The 27,674-nt window shown below is 43.4% G+C and overlaps 1 protein-coding gene across 1 annotated transcript; it reads right to left on the bottom strand.

Annotated features, from left to right (window-relative positions):
- Positions 1 to 20,321: 20,321 nt before the first annotated feature.
- Positions 20,322 to 24,788, bottom strand: LOC147906170 (cytochrome P450 87A3-like). Its single transcript, XM_087376822.1, has 9 exons — positions 24,423 to 24,788; positions 23,447 to 23,768; positions 23,144 to 23,296; positions 22,800 to 23,054; positions 22,611 to 22,697; positions 22,444 to 22,522; positions 21,713 to 21,819; positions 21,497 to 21,618; positions 20,322 to 20,494 (listed from the first exon to the last, which is right to left on the bottom strand). Exons 1-9 carry the CDS (start codon positions 24,665 to 24,667, stop codon positions 20,401 to 20,403), a joined length of 1,464 nt encoding a protein of 487 aa, XP_087232948.1. The 5' UTR covers positions 24,668 to 24,788; the 3' UTR covers positions 20,322 to 20,400.
- Positions 24,789 to 27,674: the final 2,886 nt, after the last annotated feature.

The raw sequence follows: 27,674 nt of genomic DNA, 5'->3' as shown, positions 1-27,674 counted from the left end.
TATCGGGTAAGTTGTCTTCTATTCTTTGCTTGCCTCACAAGCTAGCTTCTCTCTATTTTGGTTTGGCATTTTTGTCTTTCACTAATCATTGCCATGGCAACATGTAGCTCACAATGGCTTGCAAGAGAAGCAAATAGAGGATGTGAGATAGAAAAGCTAAAAAGCTTGGTTAGGGCACAATGAACAAAATACTCCTTGTAGAGTAGCAGCAAGAAGTAGTTGCAGATGCACACATTTGATCATTGCCATCAAAGCGAAGAACATGACTGTCAGGCTGTGATGTCACAATTGGCGGTAGCATTTGAGAAAGCAACATCAAGACATTCACAAGCCATTCAAGTAAATACCAGTCTCGAGTATTCACAAGCTTTAGCCTGCATCCTAAAGTTCATAGAGTGACAACTCTACCAATACCTCGTATTTTTGTGCCAAAATGTCACCACTATTGCAATGACTTCTACACTTAGACTATCTCTCCTTTTCTTGCATTCTTTTGAAGTCCATAGACTACTCAGATTGGGATGATTGAGCATTGCTTCCACTTTGCATGCATATCTCGAGAGTTTCTCCAAATAACAAGGACATGTGTAGAAAGCAAACGAGATGCTGTCTAACGAGCACGTCGTATGCATCCTTGATACAATGTAGGTCAGTGGTTGCCTAAACCATCCCGATGGTTGTTTGTGATTGAGTTTTGGGATAGTTTACTTGTTTCATTTCTTGATACAACGTAGGTTAGTGGTTGCCTAAACCAGCCCAATGATTGTTTGTGATTGAGCTTGGAGATAGTTTGACTAAATGTGATTGTCCTAAACCAGCCTGGTGGTTGGAATATCATTGCACAACCATGGCTGGTTCAACTTAAACACTAGAACGAGGCTAGCTTGAACTTAATGTGATTCTACTAAACCAGCCCAATGGTTGGAACATCATGCAATCATGGTTAGATCAGCTCAAATACCAATTATGTGATTGCCCTAAACCAGTGTGGTTGAACAGAAAGTAATGGCAATATTTTTTGCAATAGAACAATAATATATTGTTATTTTACAAAACTAGCCCAATTGTTGGAATGCCATCCAACCGTGGCTAGTTCAGCTCAAACACTAGTGTGGTTGAACATACATTAGTTGTTGACCAGCTTAGTGGTTGAAATTACTGTGTTTCTTAGTACTTTTGCAGATTTGTTTTTTTTTTTGTTTTCCTCAGATTGCAAAAAGGGGTCCTTCATGTTGGGTCAATAGATGGATTGTATCTCAATTTTATGGATCAAAATCCTAACATTTCAATTGGGTAGAGAAGCTTGCCTTGGAACGTCAGGAAACTCAAAGACAAGAATGTTTGTTGTTGCTAATTTGCCAAACCTTCGACATGTGTAGGCAAGCTGTGAATGACTTGAGATCTGGTCGTATTAGAGCATTGCTCCATGGGGATCGATGCCCATGTCTCCACGATGAATGTGCAGACTATAGGCCACCTAGATCCTCATCATATGTCACAAGAAAGGCCACCTAGATCCTCATCATGTGTCCCAAAAAACCACCATGCTTGTTTTTGTAAATCAAATGATAGATTAATCCCATGCTTGTTTTTAGTATATGCCAAACAACCACTATGCTTGTTTTTAGTTATCTAATGGGATGTCATGGGATCCAAGTGTATTTTCCTTTCCACCATCCACCTCCATCCAAGGGCCAAGGTAGATCAATTTGAGAATAAAGGTACCCATGCCAGTTGAGTAAATGCTAGGGGACCCTTAGACCATGGGTCACAATAGTGCTTGGGTTCACTTGGTCTTAGCTTAATCCATTCCTTATGAGGCCCTTTTGAGACCCCAATTCTCCCCTCATGGCTCTTCTACAGCCATAAGAACATAATTGGTTGTTTCAACCTAAATTGTTTTCCTTTCTAAGCATATGTCAATCTGGCTGGTTTTCTTATTTTCCAAGTAGACCATCTAAGTTATTGCTTTGCTTAGGGTGTTTCTAGAAATTCTTGCTCTTCTTCATCAATATTTCTTATAGGTGGCTGAGTAATCAGTGTGTCTATCTGTAGTTTTCCATTTTGATTGCTCATAAAAAATTACATCCCTAGAGATGATGACCTTTTGGTTGATGACCTTCACATTCAATTTTTTGTGATGATCATCATGTATGCGGGCATATTCTATGCAACAAAATATGCAGAGATGCCCAATGCATGGCTTGTGTCTAGTGAATGCTTCATAAGGTCTCATATCATGAATCAGTTCACTTGGAAGCTGATTAAGCAAGTAGTTTGTAGTGGCAATTGCTTTTTCCCGATACTGATTTGGAAGATGCTTCTCATTGAGTAGAGCTCTAGCACTATCTACTAAAGTACCATTCTTCCTTTCAGCTCTTGCACTCTCCTAAGGAGTATTTGCACAAGTGAATTGTCTTTGAATGCCATTACTTCTGCATAAGTTCACGAATGCTGAAGACATGTATTCACCTCCTTCGTTTGATCTAATGGCTTTTATATATTTTTTTGTTTGGTTCTCAATTATGGATTTGAATTCTTGAAATCTAGAAAAGACTTCAGATTTCTATTTCAGAAAGTAGACCCAATAATACCTATTCTAGTTGTCAATAAAATTCAAGTAGTAAAGTGAACCATTGCTGCTATGGGTTTGTGCATAAACACATACATTTGTATGAATCAAGACAAGGATACTTCATGCTCAAGAGGTGCTTCTTTTGAAAATTGGTTTGCTTTTGTTTTCCCAAGAAACATGCTTTGCAAACTTTTCATAGACATTGAAGTTTCGTAATGCTAATTTCTATATTCTGATTTCTATAGAGTACGTCTTTCACCAATCCTTCTGTACCAAGGACAATGCCTTTCCCTTGAACTGGATTTAGTGTGTTATCTATAGTGTAGAGTGTTAAGGGCAAAAGCAGCAACAGCAAAGAGGAACTAGGGGGGGAGTCCTTAGATTATTATCATTAATACGTTGTATCTAGTTTATAGTGAGATATGAAAAGACGGAAGTTCTAGGACCAGGCGGAGAACTGACGAGGCACGGCAACCGTGAAGGAGTTATGTGTGCCGGTTAGATAAAAGAGAAGAGAGCGATCATTCAGGGGGCTCATTGATGAGGATCGGAGCAAGGATCAGTGTGATCAGAAGAGGAACATTGTTATGTATCAGAGAGTACGGTGTTGTACTGCTCGGAGAAGTGTAATACAGATATTCTATTGCATCTATCTTATTGTTTTATCATGAATGATTCTGTCGATCACTGTTCTACTCTATGAATTTTCATACGCAGTTCTGAAGTTCGATTACGCATGTAAATCTGTCGCAGTAGTGCGTTTCGAGTTAGTCTTCAGAGTAGAGAGGGCTAACACTTTGGCGACCACAGAAGATTTCCATGTTCGTCGCGGTGGATACCCCGGAGAGGTTGGATGCTCCCCATCTGTAATACTCTGATTCCTCGATGCGTGGACTAGCGCATGAATGACGCTGGGAGTGAGCCAGGGGGAACATCGCGCTCTCCGGCACGGCCTCGGGAGCCTGCAACTCCAGTATCGGCACGTACAACCCGCGAGGAACGGCATGACAGATATGTGGCTCAACGTGATCTTCTCTTCGGCTTCTTCACGGATAGTGAGAGTAGTAGCCGCTCTGACACACCTCCGCTGATCCCAGGAGAGGAAGGTCCAGTCGTTTCCGGTGTTCAGGAGGAAGGCGAATCCTCCGGACGCAGTAGCCCGTTCGATTTAACAAGTACTCCTCCGGAAGATGAAGCGTCACCGTTGCGGAATTCCCCACCACCGAGTCCCAGGAGACGGAGGGGTGGTGTGCCTGCAGGAAGCGGAGCCCCAGGTCCGTCACCAGATCCCGGTAGGGGAGGTGGAGGCGGAGGCGGGGGTGGAGTTCCGGCGGTAAGTAGCGCGGCTATTCCACCACTGGTACCCAGGATGACGGTGAAGTACCCCAAGTTTTCGGGACGGGATAAGGAGGATGCGGATGCACATATACTGTCATTTGAGATGGCATGGATGGTGAATACGGCTCCACCAGTGCAGGCGACAGATCTTATGAAGATGGCGACTTTCATCCCGACACTGCAGAAGCAGGCGGCAGTATGGATCGCGCAATATGGAGCTACCCATTTCGCCACGTTTGATCTACTGCGGGATGCTTTTTTGCTCTGGTTTCGGGAGGACAAGACCCGTGTTCATGTCCTGGCCAAACTGGGGAAACTGGAACAGAAGAACCAAGAAGTCGAGGCGTATGCGGCCAGGTTTCGGTCGTTGATCCGCCGCCTCGATGCAGCAACTACCCCGGCAGTCCCCATCCAAAATGCTTACTTCATGGAAGGGCTGAATAAAGGATTGAAAAGGTCCCTGGCATCGTTGGATCTGGAAGCTCTTTCATTGGAAGAAGTCGTCCAAGCAGCGGTGAGGGCGGAACAAGTTCTGTTTACTTCCAAGGGAAGGAAAGGAAAAGTGAAGTATGAGGAGGCTGAGGGAGACTCCGATACCGATAATGAGGAGGAGTCGGATCAGTCGGATGAGGAGGAGGACAAACGTTCCATGAGGCGGAAGGCTGGAAAAACGGCAGGGAAGTCATTTCCGGAAGGATCTGCTGCCGGAGCCAAAAGCCGGGATAGTGGAATAGGGTCCTCTTCAAAAGTTCGCAAGGATACTTGGTGTAATCGGTGCCGGAATGCAGGACACTTAGCAGAGGAATGCGGTTTGAATGAGCGGTGGTGTGCGATTTGCCAAACAGCGACGCATACCACGGAGATCTGCCGCTATAACGCACGAATAGCCCCGACACCAGCGGTGGCGGCGGTAGTTGCGGCACCAGCCGCAGCACCAGCCGCGGTACCAGCCACACCGGCGAGAAGACCTTGGCGGCCGAGAACGGCTGGAACAGGTGCAGATGAACCAGCAGGGGAACGGACGTTCCTATGTTTTTATTGCAATCAACCCGGACATCGAAAGGTAGATTGCGAATTATTCAAGCGCCACAAGGCGGAAAAGGAAGCAATCCGGGGATCCGGAGAAGGCAAGTCCACACCAGCAGTGAATGCGGTTCTGATTATCGAATGCGATGATGCCAGTCAGCAACAGGATAGCAAGGAGCCTAGTCCGACGTCCGAAGAAGTACCGGAAGTACCGGCGGGTGTCCCTGTTGAAGGCAAAGTGGGAGGAAGTGCGAGCGGAGATGTGCTCGTGGTCACACGATCCCAGGAAAAGGTGCGGGAATACAAGGCCCCGCAAGAGAAGGGGAGACCTACGGCGTTGGACTGGCAGGCACAACAAAAGGTGCGGTCGACGGTCGGTGAATGGGTCCAGAAAACCCCAACGGTGTTACCTAGGCCGAGCGCGAACAAGGCAGTCTCGGTGACGGAGAATGGTGCGAAGGTGGCAAGGCGCCTGCAAGGAGAGCAGCCAGAAGCGACTTGTCTACCTACCAGTCAGAAGGACAGCCTGATGACCGGCGAGGAGGGTGTTGAACCATATGATTTATGGCAGGATTTGCGGAAACAGCAAATACACATGACAATGGAGCAATTGTTAGCATTGGTACCCAATTTCCGGAGTTCTCTCATCAAACAATTGACGGAACCAGTCAGGGCGATGGAGTCGGAGATGGAGGCGGTAACAATGGAAGTGTCGTCAGACGGATCTGCAAAGCCTGAAGCGGAAGTACAGCCTCCTGTTTTTGACGAAGCGGTCCCGGTAATTTCCGTAACACTGGAGAACAGCCGTGTGGGAGGGGTGTTGCTGGACGGAGGGTCTGGGGTCAACATCCTGTCCGAACAAATGCTGGTGCCATTGGGTATCACAAAATGGGAATCAGCACCCTTCGCCGTTCGGATGGCAGACCAACGGAGAGTGCAGCCGTTAGGATTGCTCCGTGGATTGAAAATGGAGGTTTGCGGCGTGAAGTTCGAAATCGCTGCGGTGATTCTCCGGATGGAGGATATTAGCGGGTCATACCCGTTATTGCTCGGAAGACCGTGGTTGCGGCAGGCCCGTGTGAAACAAGACTGGCAATCAGACCGCATCACCATTCGGAAAGGAAAAAAGAAGCTGAAGCTCTCGGTACATACCAAACAAGGGCTGAGGACACCATTCCGACCGACGATGGCGGAAGGTATCCATATGATGGACGGAATGGGGGTCGAAGAGGAGGATGACTACTTCAGTAGGAATACGGAGCTGGTAAGCTTGTTCGAGGTCGATGTGGTTGCCGTTTTAAAGCAATATCAGCATCAGATTCCCTCGGCTACGCAGGAGTCATCCAGTTCTACGAAAGAACCAGTCGAAGGGAGTCTACCGGAAGGCACCGGAGACATGCCGGACGAAGCAGGAGTGGCGGAGGCAGAAAGAGTTTTCGAGCAGGAACTCCGTCGCTCGCGGAGGGTCAAAGAAGACGAGCTGCTGGATCTTAACCTCGGGACGGAGGAGGAGCCAAAGAACGTCCGTGTCAGTGCGAAGCTCGATAAAGGATTTTGGGGAAAATTGGAGACATTGCTGAAATCCTTCAAAGACGTGTTCGCCTGGGACTACACAGATTTGCTCGGCATCGATCCCAAATTCTATCAGCACAGGATCAATCTGCAGAAGGATGCGATACCGGTTCGGCAACAACGGTATAGAATGAACCCGAACTATGCCCAGAGGGTGAAGGAGGAGCTGGACAGGCTGCTAAAGGTCGGGTTTATCTATCCGGTTGACCGTGCAACGTGGCTTTCGCCAATAGTGATTGTTCCGAAAAAGAATTTGAAGTTGCGGGTCTGTGTTGACTACAGAAAGCTTAACGCGGCGACAATCACGGATCCGTTTCCCTTGCCGTTTAATGATACTATGCTGGATACAGTGGCAGGTCACGAGATGTATTCTTTTCTGGATGGCTTCAGTGGGTATAACCAGGTGCAGATGGCACCAGAAGATCGAGAGAAAACAGCCTTCATCACGGAGTGGGGAGCATTTGTTTTCCTGGTGATGGCATTTGGGCTAAAGAATGCTCCGGCAACATTTCAACGCATGGTCCAACAAATATTTGATGATTATTTACTAATCTTTATGCAGGTATTTCTGGACGATTTCAGTGTTTTCGGGAGTCGCAAGCAGCACCTTGAGCATCTGAAGAAATGCTTAACCCGGTGTAGGGAGGCACGGTTGTGTCTGAACCCTATGAAATGTGCATTCGCCGTGGGCAGCGGTATGCTGCTGGGTTGCATTATCTCGGCGGAAGGCATTGCGGTAGATCCGGCGAAGGTCGAAGCGATTCGGCAGGCCAAGGTTCCTGGCAACGGTAAGCAGCTCGAGAGATTCCTAGGGCAGGTTAAATGGCACAGCCGAATGCTGCGGTATCTGGCAGATGTGGCGACACCACTGTATGACCAACTCAACAAAGTACCGGTAGTCTAGTCTCCTGCTTGTGACTTAGCTTTTCGACGGCTCAAACTGATGTTGGCGACAGCACCGGTGGTTCAGCCACCAGATTGGACGAAGATGTTTCATGTCTTCGTGGATGCCTCGGACGTGGCTATTGGTAGTGTCCTCATGCAGGAAGCGACAAGCAAGTGGTTCCGACCGGTGTATTATGCAAGTCGCAGGTTGTCAAAAGCCGAACGGAATTACTCTACGACGGAGCGGGAAGCATTGGGGATGATTTATTCCGTAACAAAGTTTCGTCACTACCTGTTGGGGAATCGGTTCACGTTTCATGTGGATCATTCCGCCTTGTTGTATTTGGTACACAAGCCCGAGCTCACTGGAAAGTTGGCCCGGTGGATGCTGCTTTTACAGGAGTTCGACTTCACGGTGGTCCATCGACCAGGAAGTACACATGCCGTAGCGGATTACCTTTCGCGGTTGGAATCTGGCGAAGACCCGATGGGTGTGGAAGACGATTTTCCGGATGCCCAGCTGTTCGAACTGGAGGCGGTGGTACCGGCAGCTCCAAAGACGTGGTACGACGACATGTTTCACTTTGTCGACACGGGCCAGATGCGCGACGGAATGTCGCGAGACCAGCGGAAACGGCTCGCGCTCAAGAGCAGAGCCTTCTGGATCATTGCTGACCAATTGTATAAGCAGGGGCTAGATGGTGTGTTGCGACGGTGTGTGTACCCACATGAGCAGGAGGTCATCCTGGAAGAGGCTCACCAAGGAATCAGCGGTGGACACTTCGCAGGACAAGTAACCGGACGGAAGGTACTCCAAGGAGGTCTGTGGTGGCCAACATTAATGGGGGATGCGCATAGGTTCATCAAAAGATGCGATGTGTGCCAGAGGTTGGGCCAGCCATCAGGTCGGGACCGGATGCCGCATAATCCCATACTGGCCCTCGAACCGTTCATGAAGTGGGGGCTGGACTTTGTAGGTCCGTTTTCGCCGCCGGCGCGGAGGACAGGTAACCGGTATATCCTGGTGGCGACGGATTACTGTACCAAATGGGTGGAGGCCAGAGCACTGAAGGATAATTCGGCAAAGGCTGTGGCCAGATTCCTTTATGAAGCCATTATGACACGGTACGGATGTCCGGTTGAGCTCGTCACGGATCAAGGTGGGCATTTCCTTAATGCGGTGTTACGGGAACTGGTTACCCGGCACCTAATCATTCATAAGAAGTCCACAGTGTATTACCCTCAGGCAAACGGACAGGCGGAGTCCTCGAATCAGGTGTTGCTAGTCATTCTGAAAAAGCTGGTCAATGAAAATCGGACAGATTGGGATGAAAAACTTTACTCCGCATTATGGGCGTTCCGGACTTCCTATAAGGTTGCGACGGGGTTCACGCCATTCAAGTTGGTTTACGGAGTTGAAGCAGTGGTCCCCATGGAATTCCTAGTACCGAGTCTGCGGATTGCAGCGGCAGAGAAATTGGGCTGGGACGAGTCCGTAGACCGGAGGATTGAACAGCTGGATCGGCTGGGTGAGGAGCGGTTCAACAGTGCGTATCTTGCACAGGTAGTCCAGGACAGACGGAAGGTCTGGGTGGACCGTCATTCAAAGAAGAAGACCTTCAAACGGAGAGATGCCGTGATATTGTTTAACACTCGGATGGGTCCGCATCCAGGTAAGCTGAAGTTACGGTGGGGAGGTCCGTATTGGGTGGTGGAGCGTTATGGTGACGGCACGTTCCGATTAGGAACACTACAGGGGGAGCTGTTGCAGAAGCCGGTAAATGGATTTCGTCTCCGACCATATACAGGGCCCATGCCACCTTACCCATTTCCGGAGATACCACCTGTGAAGATCATTTCAAATGCATTTGTAGCCATTTCGGTGGAGAAACCGATGATGGGGGCTATTAGTACGCACGTGTGGTATCACTCACTTTATTCCGAGAAACGGTGGGAGCAAAGCTTCGTGTTGCGGAGCGAGGACGCCGCCATGCAATCTACTGAATCTTCGAAGTGGGGCTTTTATCAGGATGATGGGACACTTGATCGTTGCATGCAAACAAGGAGTTCACCAGGGCATCCAAAAGGCAATTTGGAAGCAAAAGGGGGCTTATTTCCGACTCTTTGTTTTCCAGAACTCTTCTCCCTCGCATCCCAGCTTCTCGCCGCTATGGTGGTCTTCCATCTGATCAATCCGTTACCTGTTGGGGATGAGGCTGTGCAGTCTTGGCTGACACGAGCTCGTCTGGTGGAGTTCGCGGGTTTGCCATGGGCTACGACACCAGTTCATCCATTGGCGCAAGATATCTTGGCGCAGCTTGCACGCGGGCGCAAGGTCGTGGTGTATGGAAAGACTTTCACCTTGTGCAAGGAGCTGGTAGCGGCCCGGTTGCACTTGCCGGTGGATGGTCCATGCAAAGTCACGAAGCTTACCAGCAGTGCCATGGAGGCAGCTCTTGGCGCAGGTTGCAAGGGGGAGTACAACATGAAGAAGCTGGATGCTTCGCAGAAGACATGCTACAAGTTTATTGCGGAGGCACTCTGGCAGAAGGTGAAAGCAGAGCTACTGGGACAGGCCCAGTTTACCTATTTCCAGAGGGCGGAGCAAGGGAAACCGGTTCCCTGGGCGAAGTTGATGGCGGACAGAATTCTGGAGGTGGCCAAGAAGCTCTTGAAGCCAACGGCAACATCCCGGATGGGGCAAGTCTTATTTCTTTTGTTCGGACTAGATGCGGAACCGGTAGTCCCAGGGTCGTATGTGGAGGTGGAGGAGTCCACAGACGATGCTTCGGACAAGGAGTCCAAGGAGGTGGAACCAGCAAGATCAACAACGGAGGGAGCTCTGATGCCAAGGAACCAGGTGACTCCGGTAGTACCTGCGGTGGAGGTTACGGCGATAGTACCTGCGGTGGTGGTTCCGGCAGAAGTTCCACAGGGCAGCCAGAGGAGTAGGCCCGCGGTCTCAGCAACATCGAGCCGCATGGCCAGTTTATTGAAAAGAAAGTTGGCTCTTGTGCCGGAAGGAGCAATGTTGAAGAAAACCCGCCCGGACGCTGAGGCCTTGCAAGGGGAAAGTTCAGTCCACACTCGGGAGGACAGTTCGGGGAGACAGGCATGTCAGGAGGAAACCCGTGTAGTCCCAAGGGGGAGTGGTGAGCTGCAGCTATCTCCGCCGGTGGAGACATATGATCTGGTCACGGCACGACGGTTGGCGGAGCGCTTGCTCCAATGTTTTCAGAAGGGGCAGCTGGAGGAGAATGAGGCGAGGTTGCGCCAGGAAAATGCCAGGCTGCTCGAACGCAATCAACAGCTGCAGGAGCAGTTGTTACAATTCCAACAGATGGATGCACGGCGACAGCAGGATATGGAGGAAGCAAGGACGGCGATTGTCGCCCAAACTCAAGAACACCTGCGGCTGACGGAACAATTGACGGAGAAGGCTACAACTGCGACCGCCAGGGTGCAGTTGTTGGAAGCGGAAGTGATGGGGTACCGGCAACCCTCTAGCTCTACACGCATGCTGGACGAGGCACTTTTGTTGGATTTATCGGAAGCCTTCGTCGCAGAGATGCAGGGTATTTTTCTTGATCATCAACGTCAATTGCGAGTAGAGCTGGAGCGGGCTTGCAGGCCTCTCGATCGACGGTTGGCCCGGAGGGATGAGGATGATCCGGCGGGAGGGGGCGCAGGAACAGCATTTTTACCACCAGTACCGGTGACGGAAACTGCGGCACAACCGGAGGGTGGAAGTTCTACATCGGCAAATACTCTCGGGAAGCAGACAGCGGCGAGACCGGTGGATTCTTCCGAAGGCTATGTCAAACGGATCGCCGAACTGGAAGAAGCCCTCCGAAGAGCGAAGGCCAGAGGAAAAAGACCCGAGATCGCACAGGTTCCCGCAATGAAGCCACGACCCCAAGCGGACGCAGCAGCCGCTTTTGTGGCAGCTTTTCCGGAGCCAGCGGACGGGGAATCCTTTGACGCAAGGCACTTTTTGCAGCTGAAAGAACACGTCGCGGTGGTGCAACAGCAGTGTGACGATGCCAGATCTCAGCTGTTGGCACTCAAGCTCGCCCGGAAAGAAGAGCACCATCAACATGAAGTTGAGGTGAAGAGCCTCATGGCAGATCTGCTGAAGATCAGAGCTACTACGGCAGAACAATCAACAGGTGCCCAAACCAAGGAATTGGGGCGGGTAATGAAATGACTGGATGGTGTGGCGAAGAAAGCAGATCGCAGTATGCGGGTAACCGATCTCGAACTCGCTCTATCTGAGAAGACCCGACTGCATGAAGAGGAGCTACAACAGCTGCGGAGAACGAGTCATGTTGAGAGAGCAGCTATGTTGGTCGACCTGCGGACAGCATGCCGCTATATTCATCGGATGGCGGCAGTAGCTCAGCAGGCGGGGGCGGCGGCACCACCTTTCTATGGACAGCTCCAAATTTTTGTGGATGCCCATGCTCTCAACCCGCAGCAGCTACCTTTACTTCGACCGGCGCAAGCGGCTCCGGCAGTACAAGTACCGGTGCCGGCGGCTCCAGCAGTTCCGGCGGCGGCGGCGGCAGCGGCAGCAGCGGCGGTGGCGGACGATGACGGTGGCGACGTCGAGGATGAACCGTAGCGGAGAACCGGTGGGTTCGGATGCGGATCCGGAATCCGATTCACCGGGAGTGCCAAGTGTTAAGGGCAAAAGCAGCAACAGCAAAGAGGAACTAGGGGGGGAGTCCTTAGATTATTATCATTAATACGTTGTATCTAGTTTATAGTGAGATATGAAAAGACGGAAGTTCTAGGACCAGGCGGAGAACTGACGAGGCACGGCAACCGTCACGGCAACCGTGAAGGAGTTATGTGTGCCGGTTAGATAAAAGAGAAGAGAGCGATCATTCAGGGGGCTCATTGATGAGGATCGGAGCAAGGATCAGTGTGATCAGAAGAGGAACATTGTTATGTATCAGAGAGTACGGTGTTGTACTGCTCGGAGAAGTGTAATACAGATATTCTATTGCATCTATCTTATTGTTTTATCATGAATGATTCTGTCGATCACTGTTCTACTCTATGAATTTTCATACGCAGTTCTGAAGTTCGATTACGCATGTAAATCTGTCGCAGTAGTGCGTTTCGAGTTAGTCTTCAGAGTAGAGAGGGCTAACATAGAGAACATTCTTCTTTCCTTCTAATGGTTTCATCTCTGTGAGCCATTCTTAATGATTTGTCATATGAGATGATGCATCGCTGTCAATGTACCAAGGATCCTAATCTGTTTGATCGACTTGATAACTGCATTGCCCTTTTGAATTGCAATCTATGTCAAGATGCATTGTTTCAGCATTTTGCATATCCTCACTTGCAAGAAACATATTATCATGTTCATCGGCATAATGATTGTGACTTGAATTTCCATTGCAATGATTTCCTCTTCCTTGAAAATTCCTCGATTGCCTACTGCTGGATTAACCACCTTGATCGTATTGCTTCTTGTAGCAATCTCTTTCATAGTTTCCAAACTTATGATAGTAGTTGCACTGAATGTTTGACATGTTGGTGGATGTATTCCCTCTTCCTTGGAATCTTCCTCTATTGGAATGATTATCTCTTGGTTGTTGATGCTAGTGTTGACTTTGATAATGATTTTGTTACTGATGATGATGACTTTGCTGAAATGATCTACCTCTACCTCTACCTCTGCATCTGCTTCTATCTGAAGCTATGAATGCTTTATCATTGGAATGACCTTTGCGTGTGTGAATGGCTTGAGTCTTGTGTTCTTCACCAAGTAACACTGACTGTAGCTCTTCTAGTGTTGGAATTTTCCATTGTATGGCAATACTATCGACTAGATTCTTGCATCTCTCTCCTAGTCCATTCAAGATGACTTGAACCATTTTTGTGGGAGTGATAGTCTCTCCTCCTACCGTGCTGCTAAATTAACCATTGTAATCCTTGATCTTGAGTATGTAAGCATGACTAGTTCCATGACTATTGCGAAAACTTTGGTTGATCTAATTTCTTAGTGTGAGAATCTTGGATGTGTTCTTAGAGTCATAAAGAGCTGCAAACATGTCCCATGCTTCTTTTCATGTCTTCACTGTGTTAAGTTGTTGTAGCATAACATCTTGCACATTCTTATTGATTAAATGATATGCATATTTTTCTTTCTTGTCCCATTCTTCCTGTGCTTGGGCAACGGCAGGATCTATTGTAGGTGTTGACAACATTGGTGGTGCAACTATAGATCCTATTGCTTGTGATGCATCAATGGTGGGAGTGGATGCTGGATTGTCCGATGGTCTAGGTATAGACCCATCGACATACTTCCATTTGTCATAAAGTACAAGAATGGTCTCCATTTGGTATTTCCATGTGCCATAGTTGGAGTAGTCTAGCTTAGCAGATGCCTCCAAATTGAGGTTACTAGTGGTAGACATGGTGTAAGAAAATGTACTCAATCTACTATGAAAATCACTATCTAAATCAACTTCAATTCAATGTCTATATCAAATGCCATATGAACTGTTACTAAAGGTAGAACTGTAATATATAATCCAATATATACATAGCTTATGGCAAATCATGTCAGGAATAGCCAAGAGGCTTTACAAGGCTTGAATAAAAGTGCACAATGCCATAAAATAGCCAATAGGTTTTACAATGGTGGCATGTGTGTGTAAAATCAAATCACATGCAATCTGCCCTCTGATCAATCGACCAATGCCTCTAAAAATGCTGAAGTCTATTTAGTAAACTATTGAACATCGGGTTTTTGGAATTGTGATGATGTGAAACCGCATGTGAGTGAAGGGAATGACTTTGAGCAGGTATTATTTGGGAATTTTTGGGCATGGCTTTGATTGGCTACTTTGGAGTTCTTTCCACTACTATGGATGATCTAATGTACTCTAATCTAGATCTAGACCAACCGTTGCGATCAATGGAAAAATAACAAATAATTCCTTTTCTTTGTTCATTTTAGGTGCCAGGTTAGATGTGTGGATGTAGAGACTGATGTGCATGCAAGAAGTGGATTTGATGCCGAGGCTAAAATGTGTGTGATACTTGCACTGAAATGTGCACATGATGTAATGATGTGTAGAGCAAAAAAAATTGAGCATTTTTCCTTTTTCGATTGGCCTCAAATTCTTCCTGGTGGGTCAAGATATATGGATTGATCTAGGTGGAGAGGTCAAAAAGGGTGAAATGCATAGTGATGTTATGGCATTGTGATGTGACCACTCTGTTCACATGTAGAGTGTGTGCTTAGCAAGGGGTGTGCCACAGGGTCCATGTGCTGATGTGGCACCTATGTGCATATGAAATGCTTGGCAAGGGCTAAGTGTGCATAGAAGGAGGCTAAGTGCTACTTGGCAGATGAGATGGCCATTCCATGTGGTTGTTTGATTGGTCAAAGGATGACATGGTGATTTCACTAATCAATGTTGATTGTACCTATTAACATGGTAGGTGACATGAATAGGGTGACATGGCAAAATTGACATGGCTAACTGACATGGAAAAAGGACTCAGTTGATGATATGGCAACTGGATATGATGATGTGTTACAAGGGAGCACAATGCTGACATGGCACTTGATGATATGGGCCTATATGATGTGGCAGAGTTATCTATGGTGCTGACATGGCACCAGATAAGGTGACATGGTAGGCTTGGTGCCTTATTTACCACATGTCACAGGATAAGCTGGCATGGTTGATGGGTCTACCACATGTCGATTTTTGCATGTTCATAGGGATTTATCCAAATCTATAAAATTTTTTTGTGATTCTCTAAAATTTGGAAGGTTCCAGACAAAATCTTCTAGATTTCGTTGCTGGCTCTCTAGGAGCATAGGAGGGCTAAGACACCATATGGATGGAGAGGCTAGTGGTTGCATGATTTCATTGGCGATGGGGTCTGTGCTACATAGAGGTTGGTGTCAAAGGCATTTGGGTCGATTGGCCATCATCACATTGATGTGCTCATTTGCTATTTCAAGGCATCAATTGGAGAGGTGCTTGCCCCGCTATAGATGGACAAAGCATTGTTGTGTGTTGATCATGACATGTTATGATCTTGTATTCTTAGAGGTGCTTGTGGTTGCAGGAGCTATTTGTTGCATGTGGATCTGTTCGAGGACTCAGGAGCTGCCCAGAGATAAGGATCATTGATGTGAGCATTGTTGGATGGTTGCATGTGGGGCTAGGCCATGCTTGTCTTTGGATGGCAGCAGTTGGCTGTGGGAAGCCTATTGGAGTGGGTCACATAGGGCTTACTACTGGAGGCAATGAAGAGCTTACGTAGGGTTGCCTAATTTAGAGCTCTTGGAGTGATTGAAGCTTTGAATTATGAGCATGGACACCATTGCGTGAGGCTATGCATCTTGTAGTTTGATAAAGTCTTGCTGATAGTAGTAGATGCATGGGACTTAGAGATTGTTTGCCACATACAGAGTTGTGGGACTTGTTTAAATACTGTGCCACTATGTTCTTAAAGGACTCCTTATGGTCTTTAAAGGTGTTGTAGCTGTGAGGGCCTTAGTCATGGACCATAATTTGCAGATTCAACAAACAGGCCCAATTCGTTATAGTGAGGAAGAAAATTACAGCAGATCCGTTGGCACAAAAATGCCCCAAATGGGGGATTTGCACTAAAACGCGATTTGGCCAGATGGCCCAGTGCCATCAAGCTAGATCGCATTTTAGTGCGAATCCCCAAGGGGGCCTTCTGGGCATTTTTGTCCTTTTTTGAGCCTCTAGGCATTGGGTTTCAATGTCTCTAGGGTTGATCTCTCTCTCTCTCTCTCTCACACACACACACACACACACACACACACACACACACGTGCACACATACATGTGTAAGGACATCACTTGCTTTATCATCATGCTACCAAAGCCATCAGTCATGAATAATTTGAAAGGAACTAGGAGAGAAGGAAGTTGATTTTGTGGCCCTCTAAGAAATTCATTATTTACCTATTCTTGTTGCACTCAAAATATGGGGAATGCCATCAAATACAGATACTTACTGCAAAAATGTTAGTCTAGTACTCAAGCTTCACATTAAATGCATATATAAGATCCCTGATTTTTTGTGCAGTATTTGATGATTTTGACGTTGCCAGTGCATCAAAACCGCCAAATCGACCCTGGAGACATCGAAAATGGACGCTCGGAGGCTTGAAAAAGGACAAAAATGTTTAGAATGGGGGATTCGCACTAAAATGCGATTTGGCTAGATGGCCCAATGCCATCAAGCTAGATCATGTCTTAGTGCAAATCCCTAAGGGGGCCTCTGGGCATTGGTTGTCAATGTCTCCACAGTCGATTTGGGGGTTTTCTACTGCTCCGAACACATTGATGATGTCAGAATAATAAAGTTCTGCACGAAACGCCATCTTTTGAAGATCACATATGTCACACATAATAAAAGAATAAGATTTTGAATATGCCCTATTTTATATTTTTACATGGTTTTGTAATTTTTCCAATGTTACATTGGCCCTCTTCTCATTGGTCACAAGTTGAGCCTATTTTCTAAACCTTAAAAGGCCCCAAAATGAGCTCCTTTTTTCCTAATGTTAAAGGTAATTTCAATTGATTTACGATACTTCTCAATAGTAGTACTATTTGCCAATATCTAAGAACGTACTTCAATCTTAATATAATCTTGTTTTCAAATGATGTTAGCATAACAAGGTGGAGAGCAAAGAGGCCACAATGAAGGCGAGAAGGTTCACTAGAACATCAAAGAAGGTGAGAAGGATTAGAAATAAGGGTATGAGTAGTTAGTCACTGGTAGACTATAGATTTTACAAGAACCTTTACAAGTGTTAGAAACTTGGTGTGAGGGAGAGAGAGAGAGAGAGAGACAGGCTAGGGAATGAAGAATCGATACTCAAATGAAGACAAAATGAAGGCTTTCATTCATTCATCAAGTATGACAAGACAATTGAAGTACAAGCCTTATGTAGGCTACTCACTAACACTCTAGCACCTAGTGCATATGGGATAAGTCCCATGATGACACGTGTCACTCACATAAGACTCACACACAAACTAGTACTAGATGACCTAGTACTACACACTAACACAGTCTTTGACTATGATATCCCCAACACCTCCCTTCAGGGCAAAGAGGTGTGAGACCCAACACACAAGAGTAGACCAATCCCCCCTCTGCCGTAATACTGCAAAGAGCAAGCCCAATTATCCAACACCTCTCGTGTGATAGTGACTTCTCAATCAACTTGTGACCGACAAGGGCAAACCATCACTTGTCATTTCCCCTTACTCTAAATTGGGTGGTCAATACCATCAACCAAAGTAAAACATAATACAAACATTTTTTGGGGGACAACCCATAGCAAAGGACCTCTTATTGACTCCAAAGACATTCAATTTAGAGGGACACATCAAGGCTAAGAACGTTTATTTGACTCAATACAAACACACAACATCACTATCATCATCTATCACCTCAGAGAGGGATAGATCATGTAATATAGCAGATAGAGCATGCTCCTCAAGTCCAGAAGATGTGGCATATATATTCTCGAGCTTGTTCAGTGTCTCCTTGGCTGAAGTAGTGAGGTCAAGATGATGAAGTAGTTTGTTAGCCAACCTCACACCAATAAGTGCTAGTGCCTTGTCATCCTTCTCATCCCAAGTTGATACTTGTGTGGATTGATCTTCACCACAAGGGTGAGGCTCCATGTGTGCAAATTGAGGGAACAAACTCACAGCACCAGCTAAAGAACCAACAAGTATGGCTGCTAGTCTTAGGATGCCAAAATGCAATAGTAGCCTCCACGTGTGCAAGTGGGCAGATATAGGTGGCTGTAGGTGATCCAAATACAAACCTTAATCAAAACACACTAAGAATAGGCTCCAAAATGTAGATTTGAACCAGAAATGGAGCTCTTGTGGTCATAGTAACTACTTAAATTGCTACAGTAGGTCCAAAAGCTGCAAAGCAGCTCACTAGGGTACCCCAAAGTGCGATGTCTGGTCACCAATGTGCAAGGAGGGTCGCTAGAGCGGTTCCAAATACTATAGCAGGACACTAGTATGAAAATAAACTATAGTAGATGTATTGGAAGCCAAGAGATTGCTCAAAAAGGCCCTCAAATGACTCAAAATGCTATAAAGAGTGCTATCAGGTGGCTGATTACACAACAATAGTAATAAAATCTTGTTCTTGGTGTTGAAAACCTCCAAAAATGCTTCGTTGAAGGCAGCTATGTAGCACTAGTAGCTCAAAAACCCCGATTTTAGCAATGGAGAGCTCCAAAACATCCTTGGGGAGTCACACGTGCAGTCGCCTCTTGTAGGAACTGCCGACCCACAAGTAAAGAGGGAGCCAAAGGCCTAGCTATAGCTCGAAGAGGGCTTGAATGAAGGCGGCTTGTTGCAAGGATAGAAAATAGAGGTGGAGTAGCTATGGAGGAGGTAAAATAGGACAAAAATGGAGCAAGACTAAGGTGACTGCAGACTGCAAGAAGAACGGCTAAAGCAAAAGTAGGCTTAGGGTAAGAGTGATGTGGCAGCTATGGAAGGTCGCTCTGATACCATGTTAGAAACATGGTGTGAGGGAGAGCTCGACAGATAGGCTAGGGAATGAAGAAGTGAGACCCAAATGAAGACATAATGAAGGCTTTCATTCATTCATCAAGTATGACAAGACAAGTGAAGTACAAGCCTTATGTAGCCTGCTCACTCACACTCTAGCACCTAGTGCATATGGGATAAGTCCCATGATGATACATGGCACTTACACACATAAGCTTGTACTAGATTACCTGGTAATATAGACTAACACACTCTTTGACTATGATATATCCAACAACAAGGTCATTCTTTATCTAAAGGAACATTCTTGTACATGCAACATCACATATTTTCTTGCTTTTTCTCAACCTACTGTTCATATTTAATTTGCATGTGAGAGTCTATGTGTAGAGAGAGTTTGTCATTTTGTTTTCAACTATTGTAGACACAAAAAGGTGGAGATCAAAGAGTTTGAAGAATCATAAAAATATGCGGGCTTTTATACAAATGAAGATATTTGAATTATATTTGTAAGACTTTTTACGCGGATTATTTGTATATATAATCTACACTTTATTATCTCATAATAACGTCAAATTTTCATCCTATGAAAAATTACAAGTTGTCCAATTGATATTCTAAAATCTACTTGAGGAATTTACTACATGTAAATCCTCTATATCACATGCGTTAAAGGGAGGTTCAAGGCCTAATTTAAAAGTCCCTTATCTGTGAATTTTTCATAAATAAAACACACCTCCTTTCTATTCAATATGTGCATATCCCCTTAAAAGGGCATCCTTTTGTATGTAAAAAGTATGCAAAAGAAGTATTTTGAAAATTCCTTTTGTTGAACCCACGTGCTATGTCATATTTGTGAGTGATCACCCCAAGAAAATCTAGGAGCTTTAATTAAGAATCCTGGATTTTACATGTTTCATTGGTGATCACTATATTGATCCCAAGGTTTATTCTTTTAGATCCAGCGCAAAAATATTTACTATTTCACAAAAAATGTCTGCACTACGTGTTCATTTGAAGTCCTACAAATCTTATCAGATCAATGACATAATATTATTGAGTTCAATTATATTGAATTTACATCTAGATATAGATGTTCAAACTCCATCCAAATTGATAAAACGCCGTAAGTAAAAAATGATGAAGGAAAATAAGAAAAATATTGCCTTTTATATTCATAGGAGCTCACTGCTATGGTTTCTTATCACAAAAAGATGCAATTTTATTCAAATTAATATTTTTTATGGAAATCCCTTCTTAGATTGGATGTATGGGGATAAAGCATTTCCAAATGGATAAAACTTATCTAACAAGAAAAAGATGAAGGAAAATGATAAAAATATTGCTTCATAGCAACTTACTAATAGAGCTTCTTGCCAAAATAATATGTAATTCACTTTACAATAATAGTTTTTGGATGTATAGAAAAACCTATTCAACAAATTTTGTAACTAAAAGTGGAAATCCCTTCTTAAATTGGATGTATGGGGAGTAAAGTATTTCATCTGCTTCCACTTGGTTGAAGCTGTACATTAACAATGCATCAGTTCTCTCTCTCTCTCTCTCTCTCTCTCCCCCATTGAAAGTGAAAGGATACAAAAAAGCTCCAATTTTAATCCCATTTCATTCCCTCCATTTTTTCTCTCCCATTTACACACATAAATATTTGTCTGCTTATACGACCTATTAATGTATGTTATTTGCTCACTTATCAATATGAGTGCACAAAGAAAAACGATGGATTCTATGGTAGAAAATTTTGTAGGTGCCTTGAGGGAATGTTCAAGTAATACCATGCAATTTTATATATTGCAAATGTATGTCATCAAGTAACTGAAGGGAAAGTTTACGTGAAGTATATGAGTATATCATGCATTATCACTAATGGCTTTGTTAATTATATCTCAGATAAATATACAAAAATTTCTTTACATCTAATAAGTCTTTAATTGAATTAAAAAATATCGCTATTTTTGTTAAAAAGGGCATTTTATTTAGAAAATCAAAATCAAATATTAAATTCCTCTTATACCTCTTCACGTGCATATAATACTTAATGATAAAGTATATATATATATATATATAGTACATATATGTACATATATAGAGTACATATGTCTATATGTATGTATGTATGTATCCATGCATGCATGCACACACACACACACACACACACACACACACACACACACACAGAGAGTAAGTCAAGAAGACGCACATTATGTGGTTCACATTTATGTTTCTATGAAGATCCATTGTTTGAGAAATATTGTTATAGTTCTAAACATTATGAATGAACATCTTGTTCACATAAGTTATATTAACTATAATTGCAATGCTTTGTGCTTAAAAGAAATGAATCATGTGTGTGTGGAGTGACATTTTCCTACTGTGATAGTGTGTATGATGCCTATTATTTCTGCTGATAATTCACAGTTGTATATAATCTTTTGATAACCCTCATTTTTGAAAAAAAAAGAGAAAAATAAATGAATCAACATTCAGACTTTCAAAAATTTCACAATACCTATAGTTCAAAACTAAATGGTGGAGGAAGATGCACATTTGCGCCTTTGCAAAATCATTTCCTGGACAATGTCTTGGACCTCCTCCAAATGGCATGAATTTTTTCTCACTCAAAGAGATATCCTGCAAAGTGAAAGATTTACTATCGTTCCTTAGGATAAATGCCATAATTATTCACAGTCTATATCAAAGTAGATGAGGCTATTGATAAGAATACCTCCCATCTCCAAGGATTGAATTCAAGAGGATCTTCGAAGTTGGTTGATGCTAAGTGGATAATATTGAAATATGCCAATATTTTGTGTCCCTTAGGAATTGTGAAACCTATTTAGACAAATAGCATATGAAGTCACACAATAGTTGACAGTTATCTCTTCTAGAGTGAGTATAATAAGAATATGTGACTGAAGTCAATCAAGGTAATTTATGAGATTGAAAATGCATGTTTGAGGACATCACACAGAAAAGACTATTTTTGGTTACCATAGCTTGGAAAGATGGGTTAGCTCAACCGTCTCACTCTAGCATGAGATAAGACGATGTTGGTTGGCTGTAAGTGGATAATATTTAAATATGCCAAAATTTTATGTCCCTTAGGAATTGTGAAATCTATTTATATAGATAGCTATATGAAGTCACACAATAGTTATGACAGTTACCTCTTCCAGACTATAATAACAATATGTGCTTGAAGCTAATCAAGGTAGTTTATGAACTTGGAAATGCTTGCAAAACTATGTTAGAGGAGATCACATAAAAAAGAATCCTTTTGGTTTCCGTAGCTTGTCAAGATGGGTTAGTTCAAGCATTTCATTCTAGCATGAGATAAGACATGGGTGGAGATAAAAGAAAAACTTGAAAAAAATTGATTGCACTTATGAGTGGACAATTCCCTCATTTCAAATCCACTTTAAGAAATAGGAACTGAGGATAGAGATTTAGAATTACCATCAATCTCCACATCTTCCAATGCCTCTCGAAACACTCCAGGGGCAATGTTTATGAGTCGTAAAACCTCTAAGACCACCTACATACAAAATAATCTTTTGTATGAGCTGAACACATTCCAAACAAACAAGTAAGATAGAGAGACAAGCAATTGAAATCATAAATACATTGTTGGTGAATGTCATTGATTTATAATCTTCCCAGGTGAGGTCTTCTCCCTCCTTAACACGATCTCGAATGGGCATTTGTTCCTCCTAGAAATTAATTCAGTAAGATGATTAGGGAAAGGCTTCAAGTTTTGGTTTCAGGTTAAAGTGCTTATTAGTATTTTTTAATGAATGACTCTAATATCCTACCTTCAGCTTCTCCACAACTTTGGGATGGTCCAAAAGGAACTTTACTGCAAAGGTCATGGCCTTGGACACTGTATCATGCCCTGCAAACAAAACACTCAGGATGGAATCCCTAGTCACCTCCCGTGTCATGGAGGTGTTGGCCTTTTCTTCCTCTGCTATTAGAGCATCTAAAAAGTCTTGTGATATTGGCCGCCGTGGATTAGCCTTTCTCGTAGTTATCATATCATCAATAATTATCTTGATCTTTTTTCTTGCCTGTAGCAGGACTCAACTATTGGTTAGATATAGTTATGTCAAATACCTCATCATATGATGTTTTAAAAGCCACAACCTCAAGTACATACTTGCATGCTTTTGTGGTATGACGTGCCCAAAATGTTGATGGGAATAGAGATGAGTCCCTCAATCAAGTAAAAATAGTGTTGCATGAGTATCTTGCACTCAGGATCATCCTCATTGTATCCTAAGAGCCTCTTTGCCGCCACAATATATGCCATCTGCAAACAAAAGCTTATAATTGCAATTATTACTTTTCTTTTATTTGGCTGACTGGTTGAAAAAAGCCATAATTTAACATAATTTCGTATGTCTTTACTATACTATGAAGCAACCAAATTTAGAAGTGTAGAAGAGAGTTAGTTACTCACTTTTGTTACCTCTTCCTGTACACGAACTACTCTACCTTCCCATCCTCTCAGCGTTCTTGCTATTGTCGTGGAAAGATCCTTGATGTACTCATCAGGTCTTAATGTCGAAGCGAGTAAATTGACTAGAAGTCCCCTCACTTTCTTATGTAACTCCTTAGGAAGCTGCAAGACGTTCTGCTCACCCAGAATGCTAAGAAATGACCTGGGATAGCTGCTTTTGAAGAGTTTATGCTCCTCTTGGAATAAAAAACGATTTATCTTGGGACTGCATGAAATGATGATAGGATCACCAAACAAATGCGACCTGAATAACTCCCCGTACCTGGAGTGAAACATCAACATGTTAAGTAATCCCGCTGAACTAGAAGTAAAAGATTCTGTTTTTGAAAATAGAAATCTAGCAGCAAACTTCAAGTTAAAGTAAATACTGAATCATAATAGCAACCAGATCAAAGAGTTTGCAACGAGGAGTTAGCGACCTCGAATTCTGACATATAGGACTAATAGATCTCACTAATCTGTATTCTAAAGTAGGAAAACGACGTCGAATTCTGACATATAGGACTAATAGGACTAATAGATCTCACTAATCTGTACTTGAAGTCGAATTCTGACATATAGGACTAATAGGACTAATAGATCTCACTAATTATCTGTTCTCTAAGGTAGGGAAACGGCACTCTCATCAACATATTCATTTGGTTTTAGAAGCACCCAGTTGGTTCCCCTCTAAAGAACCCCTGTCGAACTAGACAAAGGGGACTTGCAAATCAGCTGAAACCGGCAGCACATGTGAAGAATCCATACACTAGCATCACCCCAATTTCTTCACTGATGCACTACCTATGCACATCAAGCCGTTGAGGATGGGTTGCCTTACTTACAGCCCATCCTAAGTGCCTCAACTTTCGATGACGTCTTTGGACTTGGCAAATAGGATTCGTTTCCTGCTAAAGGAAGAACTCGTATAACTTACTTTTGTACACGCTTCTGCATGAAAGCGAAAGCCTGGTTCGGCTTGGCGTACTCCCAAGTTTCCCCTACTATGGGCAGCCACCCCATCGATCCGGGAGGCAGCTGGCTACCGACCCGTTGCCGAACAGCTCCACCTGACCTGTGTCGGAGCATGAGGAAGAACGCAAAGGAGGAGAATGTCGCAATTAGAAGGGCCCATAGATACGCTAGTGCTGATAGGGAAAATGGCAGCGCCATAATCGCCATGGGTTAGAGAAGATGTGAAAAGAAACCGGACGAGGAGAGGCAACCGATAAATGCACTAATTGCATTTTCGTGGCCGTGCTTTGAGTGGAAGTAAAGAAAGAAGCTCACTGTTGAGCAAAAAAAGTGCAATGATTTACAGTCTTTAATTTAGTTATTTTAGAAGAAACATTTACGTGAAATTTTACAAACTCCCTCACGCACTCCTAAATTGAATAATCATTAACCCTTGTGGAGGGATTGTCTCATCGCTATGCTATATGTAGAGGCTTTTCCAAGAGTACACCTAACCAAAAAAGAATATGTAATGAAATGAGGATCAATATACCATATAAGTAAATGCTCTTGGACATACTTTGAGGTACAGGAGTCTGACTAAGGTAAACCCTCTTGGAAATAAGCTAAGGTGCAGAGTCTTAGTAAGTTCTCTGACTCAGAAATACTCTAACAAGTTCAATATACCATATGAGTAAATCCTTTCGAAAATACTCTAGCAAGATCAATATACCATTTGAGTAAATTCTTTCGGAAATACTCTAAGATACAAAGTTTGACTTGGTGGTGATCGTATAGCAAACAAACATACATACAATCAATATGCTATAAAGACGATCTTTGGTTAAAACCACCATTGTACAAGATTATATTTAACATATATTACATATGTAGACCATATAAAAATATCAATACATAGACTATTAATGGAGAATTCGAAAATAGCTCCCCCCCCCATCACATACACACACGCATACCCCTCCCCCTCTGTGTGTGTGTGTGTGTGTGTGTAATGACTTATTATGTATCAAGTGCCAAGAATAGAATCCTATGAGAAACAACCAGAGGTAATGGTACTTCTTTGTTCTGCATTCTCAAGGTTAAGGCTTTAGCTATGATCTTGTAATTGACCTTAATCATAGTAAGAGGGTGCAAGCTTGAAACAAGGTTTTTTTGTCCTTCTTTATGAATTAAACTAATCATCCCCATATTGGTTATCTTATCCAAAAAACCTTGTGTAAGAAGTTCCTCCTTTAGTTTTAAACAAGGTTTTTTTGTCCTCCTAAAAGAATTAACCTAATCATCCCCATATTGGTTATCTTATCCAAGAAACTTGTGTAAGAAGTTCCTCCTATAGTGTCCATAGCTTTTGGGACTAGCGGGTATCCCAAAAGTTAAGAGTAGACCATCTTCTTCTAAGTCTTTCTAGGGGACATAGACAAGGCTACCTCTTTTAGCTCCTCTAATATGAGAGGTTTGTCTAGGAAGTTAGAATCAAAAGAGGGAATGAGCTTAGATCTAGCTTCCTTACACTTGTTTCTAGAAAGAACTTTTTCATTTGTTGCTAGCACTTCATTTTCATCAAATACTTTGCCAAAAATGAATACTCCCTATCAAGCAAGACTAGGTTTTAAATGTGTTCTTCGATAGCTCTCTTTCTTGAACTTCTAAACATGTGTTATGTTCAACCTCCATGCCCACCATTCTCTTCGAAAAATGAGTTGTTGTTTGCATTTACAACGTTTCTCATCTCTTAACTATTTTTTGAATTCATAAAATCTTCTCAGACCCTTCTTTAAAATGTAACTCTCTAATTATACTAGTAACTCTCTAATTATACTAGAGAGTTTTCTAGGTCAATTCTTCTATTTAAATGAACCTTTGCAGCTCTGTTCTTGAATCCTTTAAGTAGAATTGAGTTCTGACGATTTCTCTTACCCATTTTCAGAGCATCAGGCTGTCCACTAGAAAATGGGCAAGAGAAATGAAGGGTAAGAGGCTCTCCTCTCTGCTACACATAAGGCAAAAAAAAGATGAAGGGATTCACTTTAAACCATTACCTCCTAGAGTAGCCCACGCTTAGGTCTTCTTCTACACATAAGGCAGCACAAAAATGAAGCGATTCAATTAAAACCATTACCTCCGAGAGTAGCCCACCCCCCTATCTACTTGCAAGATGATAGGATTGTGATCTGAAAACTGTAAAGATATTAGAAACTAGAACTACATGGCTTCTTCAAAGAGTCAGCACTGATCTTTTTGGAGACATAGAATATATCCAATCGAGTTTTCCTATGGTTTTTCCTAACTTGGTTGTTGCACCACATGAAACTATACAATTTAGAGACATCAACTAGATGCCACTATGGCATTCTCATGGAGGTGTCACCTCTCCCAAAGAATATTTCTCTCCCTAGAAGAATTAGGAGCATAAATCAAGATAATAGTACAAGTTAGATTGGGATGCATGAAGTCAACTCCCACCCATGGCATAAAACAGTGGTTTACACCACCTATCCCACCTACGAACTTCTTTTAATTCCCAAGGCAAACCGCCCTTGCTTGCAACATGATTGGGAATCATCCATATTCTATCTTTGTCAACATTATTGAGTTGCAAGCATAGTTGAGTACCTCCTACCTTGAAATCTAGGAAATCAAGGTCTAACCTCTCAGCTTTGAGCCAGCTTCTTAAAAGGGAAGATCTAAAATCATTAGACATTACTTATTCATTAATAACAAGAAACAAGAAATATGAACAATCCATTGCTTATTTTGAAAAATCCTTTTTGTATGCAACTTCCCCCTTAGGAACTAGACCATTACCCTTATCAACCTTCTTCTTCTCATAGTTATCAGAAAGTTTTTGTAGGGGAGTTCTTTCTTCCTTCTCTTTGTTCTTTAGTCACTTGGGGTGGGGGAGTGTCACTTTCTCTTAGTCTATAAACAAGTTTTTATATTCTTTATTTAATTATCCTTCAAAACTTTGAGCGGAAAAAGCCACATCATCCAAATCTATATTAGAGTCAGCTTCTTGCTCAAGAAGTACATCAAACAAGTTGTGAGAAGAATTAGGTGGACTAGAGGAGGTTCTCTCCAAAACCAATTTAGGAACCCTTTTAGGCATGATTTTCTTAATAGATTTTGGGACTCCCACAATCATTCGAGAACCATTCTTAGGCTAAATAGTGTTCTACTAGGGAGGAGATGGACATTTCATTCTACTTCATCATGA

The sequence above is a fragment of the Dipteris shenzhenensis genome, chromosome 1 (assembly GCF_047967505.1).
Source record: "Dipteris shenzhenensis isolate YYH24624 ecotype China chromosome 1, Dip_SZ_1.0, whole genome shotgun sequence".
Taxonomy (NCBI): Eukaryota; Viridiplantae; Streptophyta; class Polypodiopsida; order Gleicheniales; family Dipteridaceae; genus Dipteris; species Dipteris shenzhenensis.
This window is presented reverse-complemented; position numbering and strand designations above follow the sequence as displayed.

Excerpts from the sequence above, each read along its gene's own strand:
- LOC147906170 (XM_087376822.1), bottom strand. The coding sequence starts at position 24,667 with ATGGCGATTATGGCGCTGCCATTTTCCCTATCAGCACTAGCGTATCTA. Across the intron at positions 21,820-22,443 it reads GGAAGATGTGGAGATTGATG|GTTTCACAATTCCTAAGGGA; the intron begins GTAATTCTAAAT and ends TTGTCTAAATAG. Across the intron at positions 21,619-21,712 it reads TCAATCCTTGGAGATGGGAG|GATATCTCTTTGAGTGAGAA; the intron begins GTATTCTTATCA and ends TTCACTTTGCAG.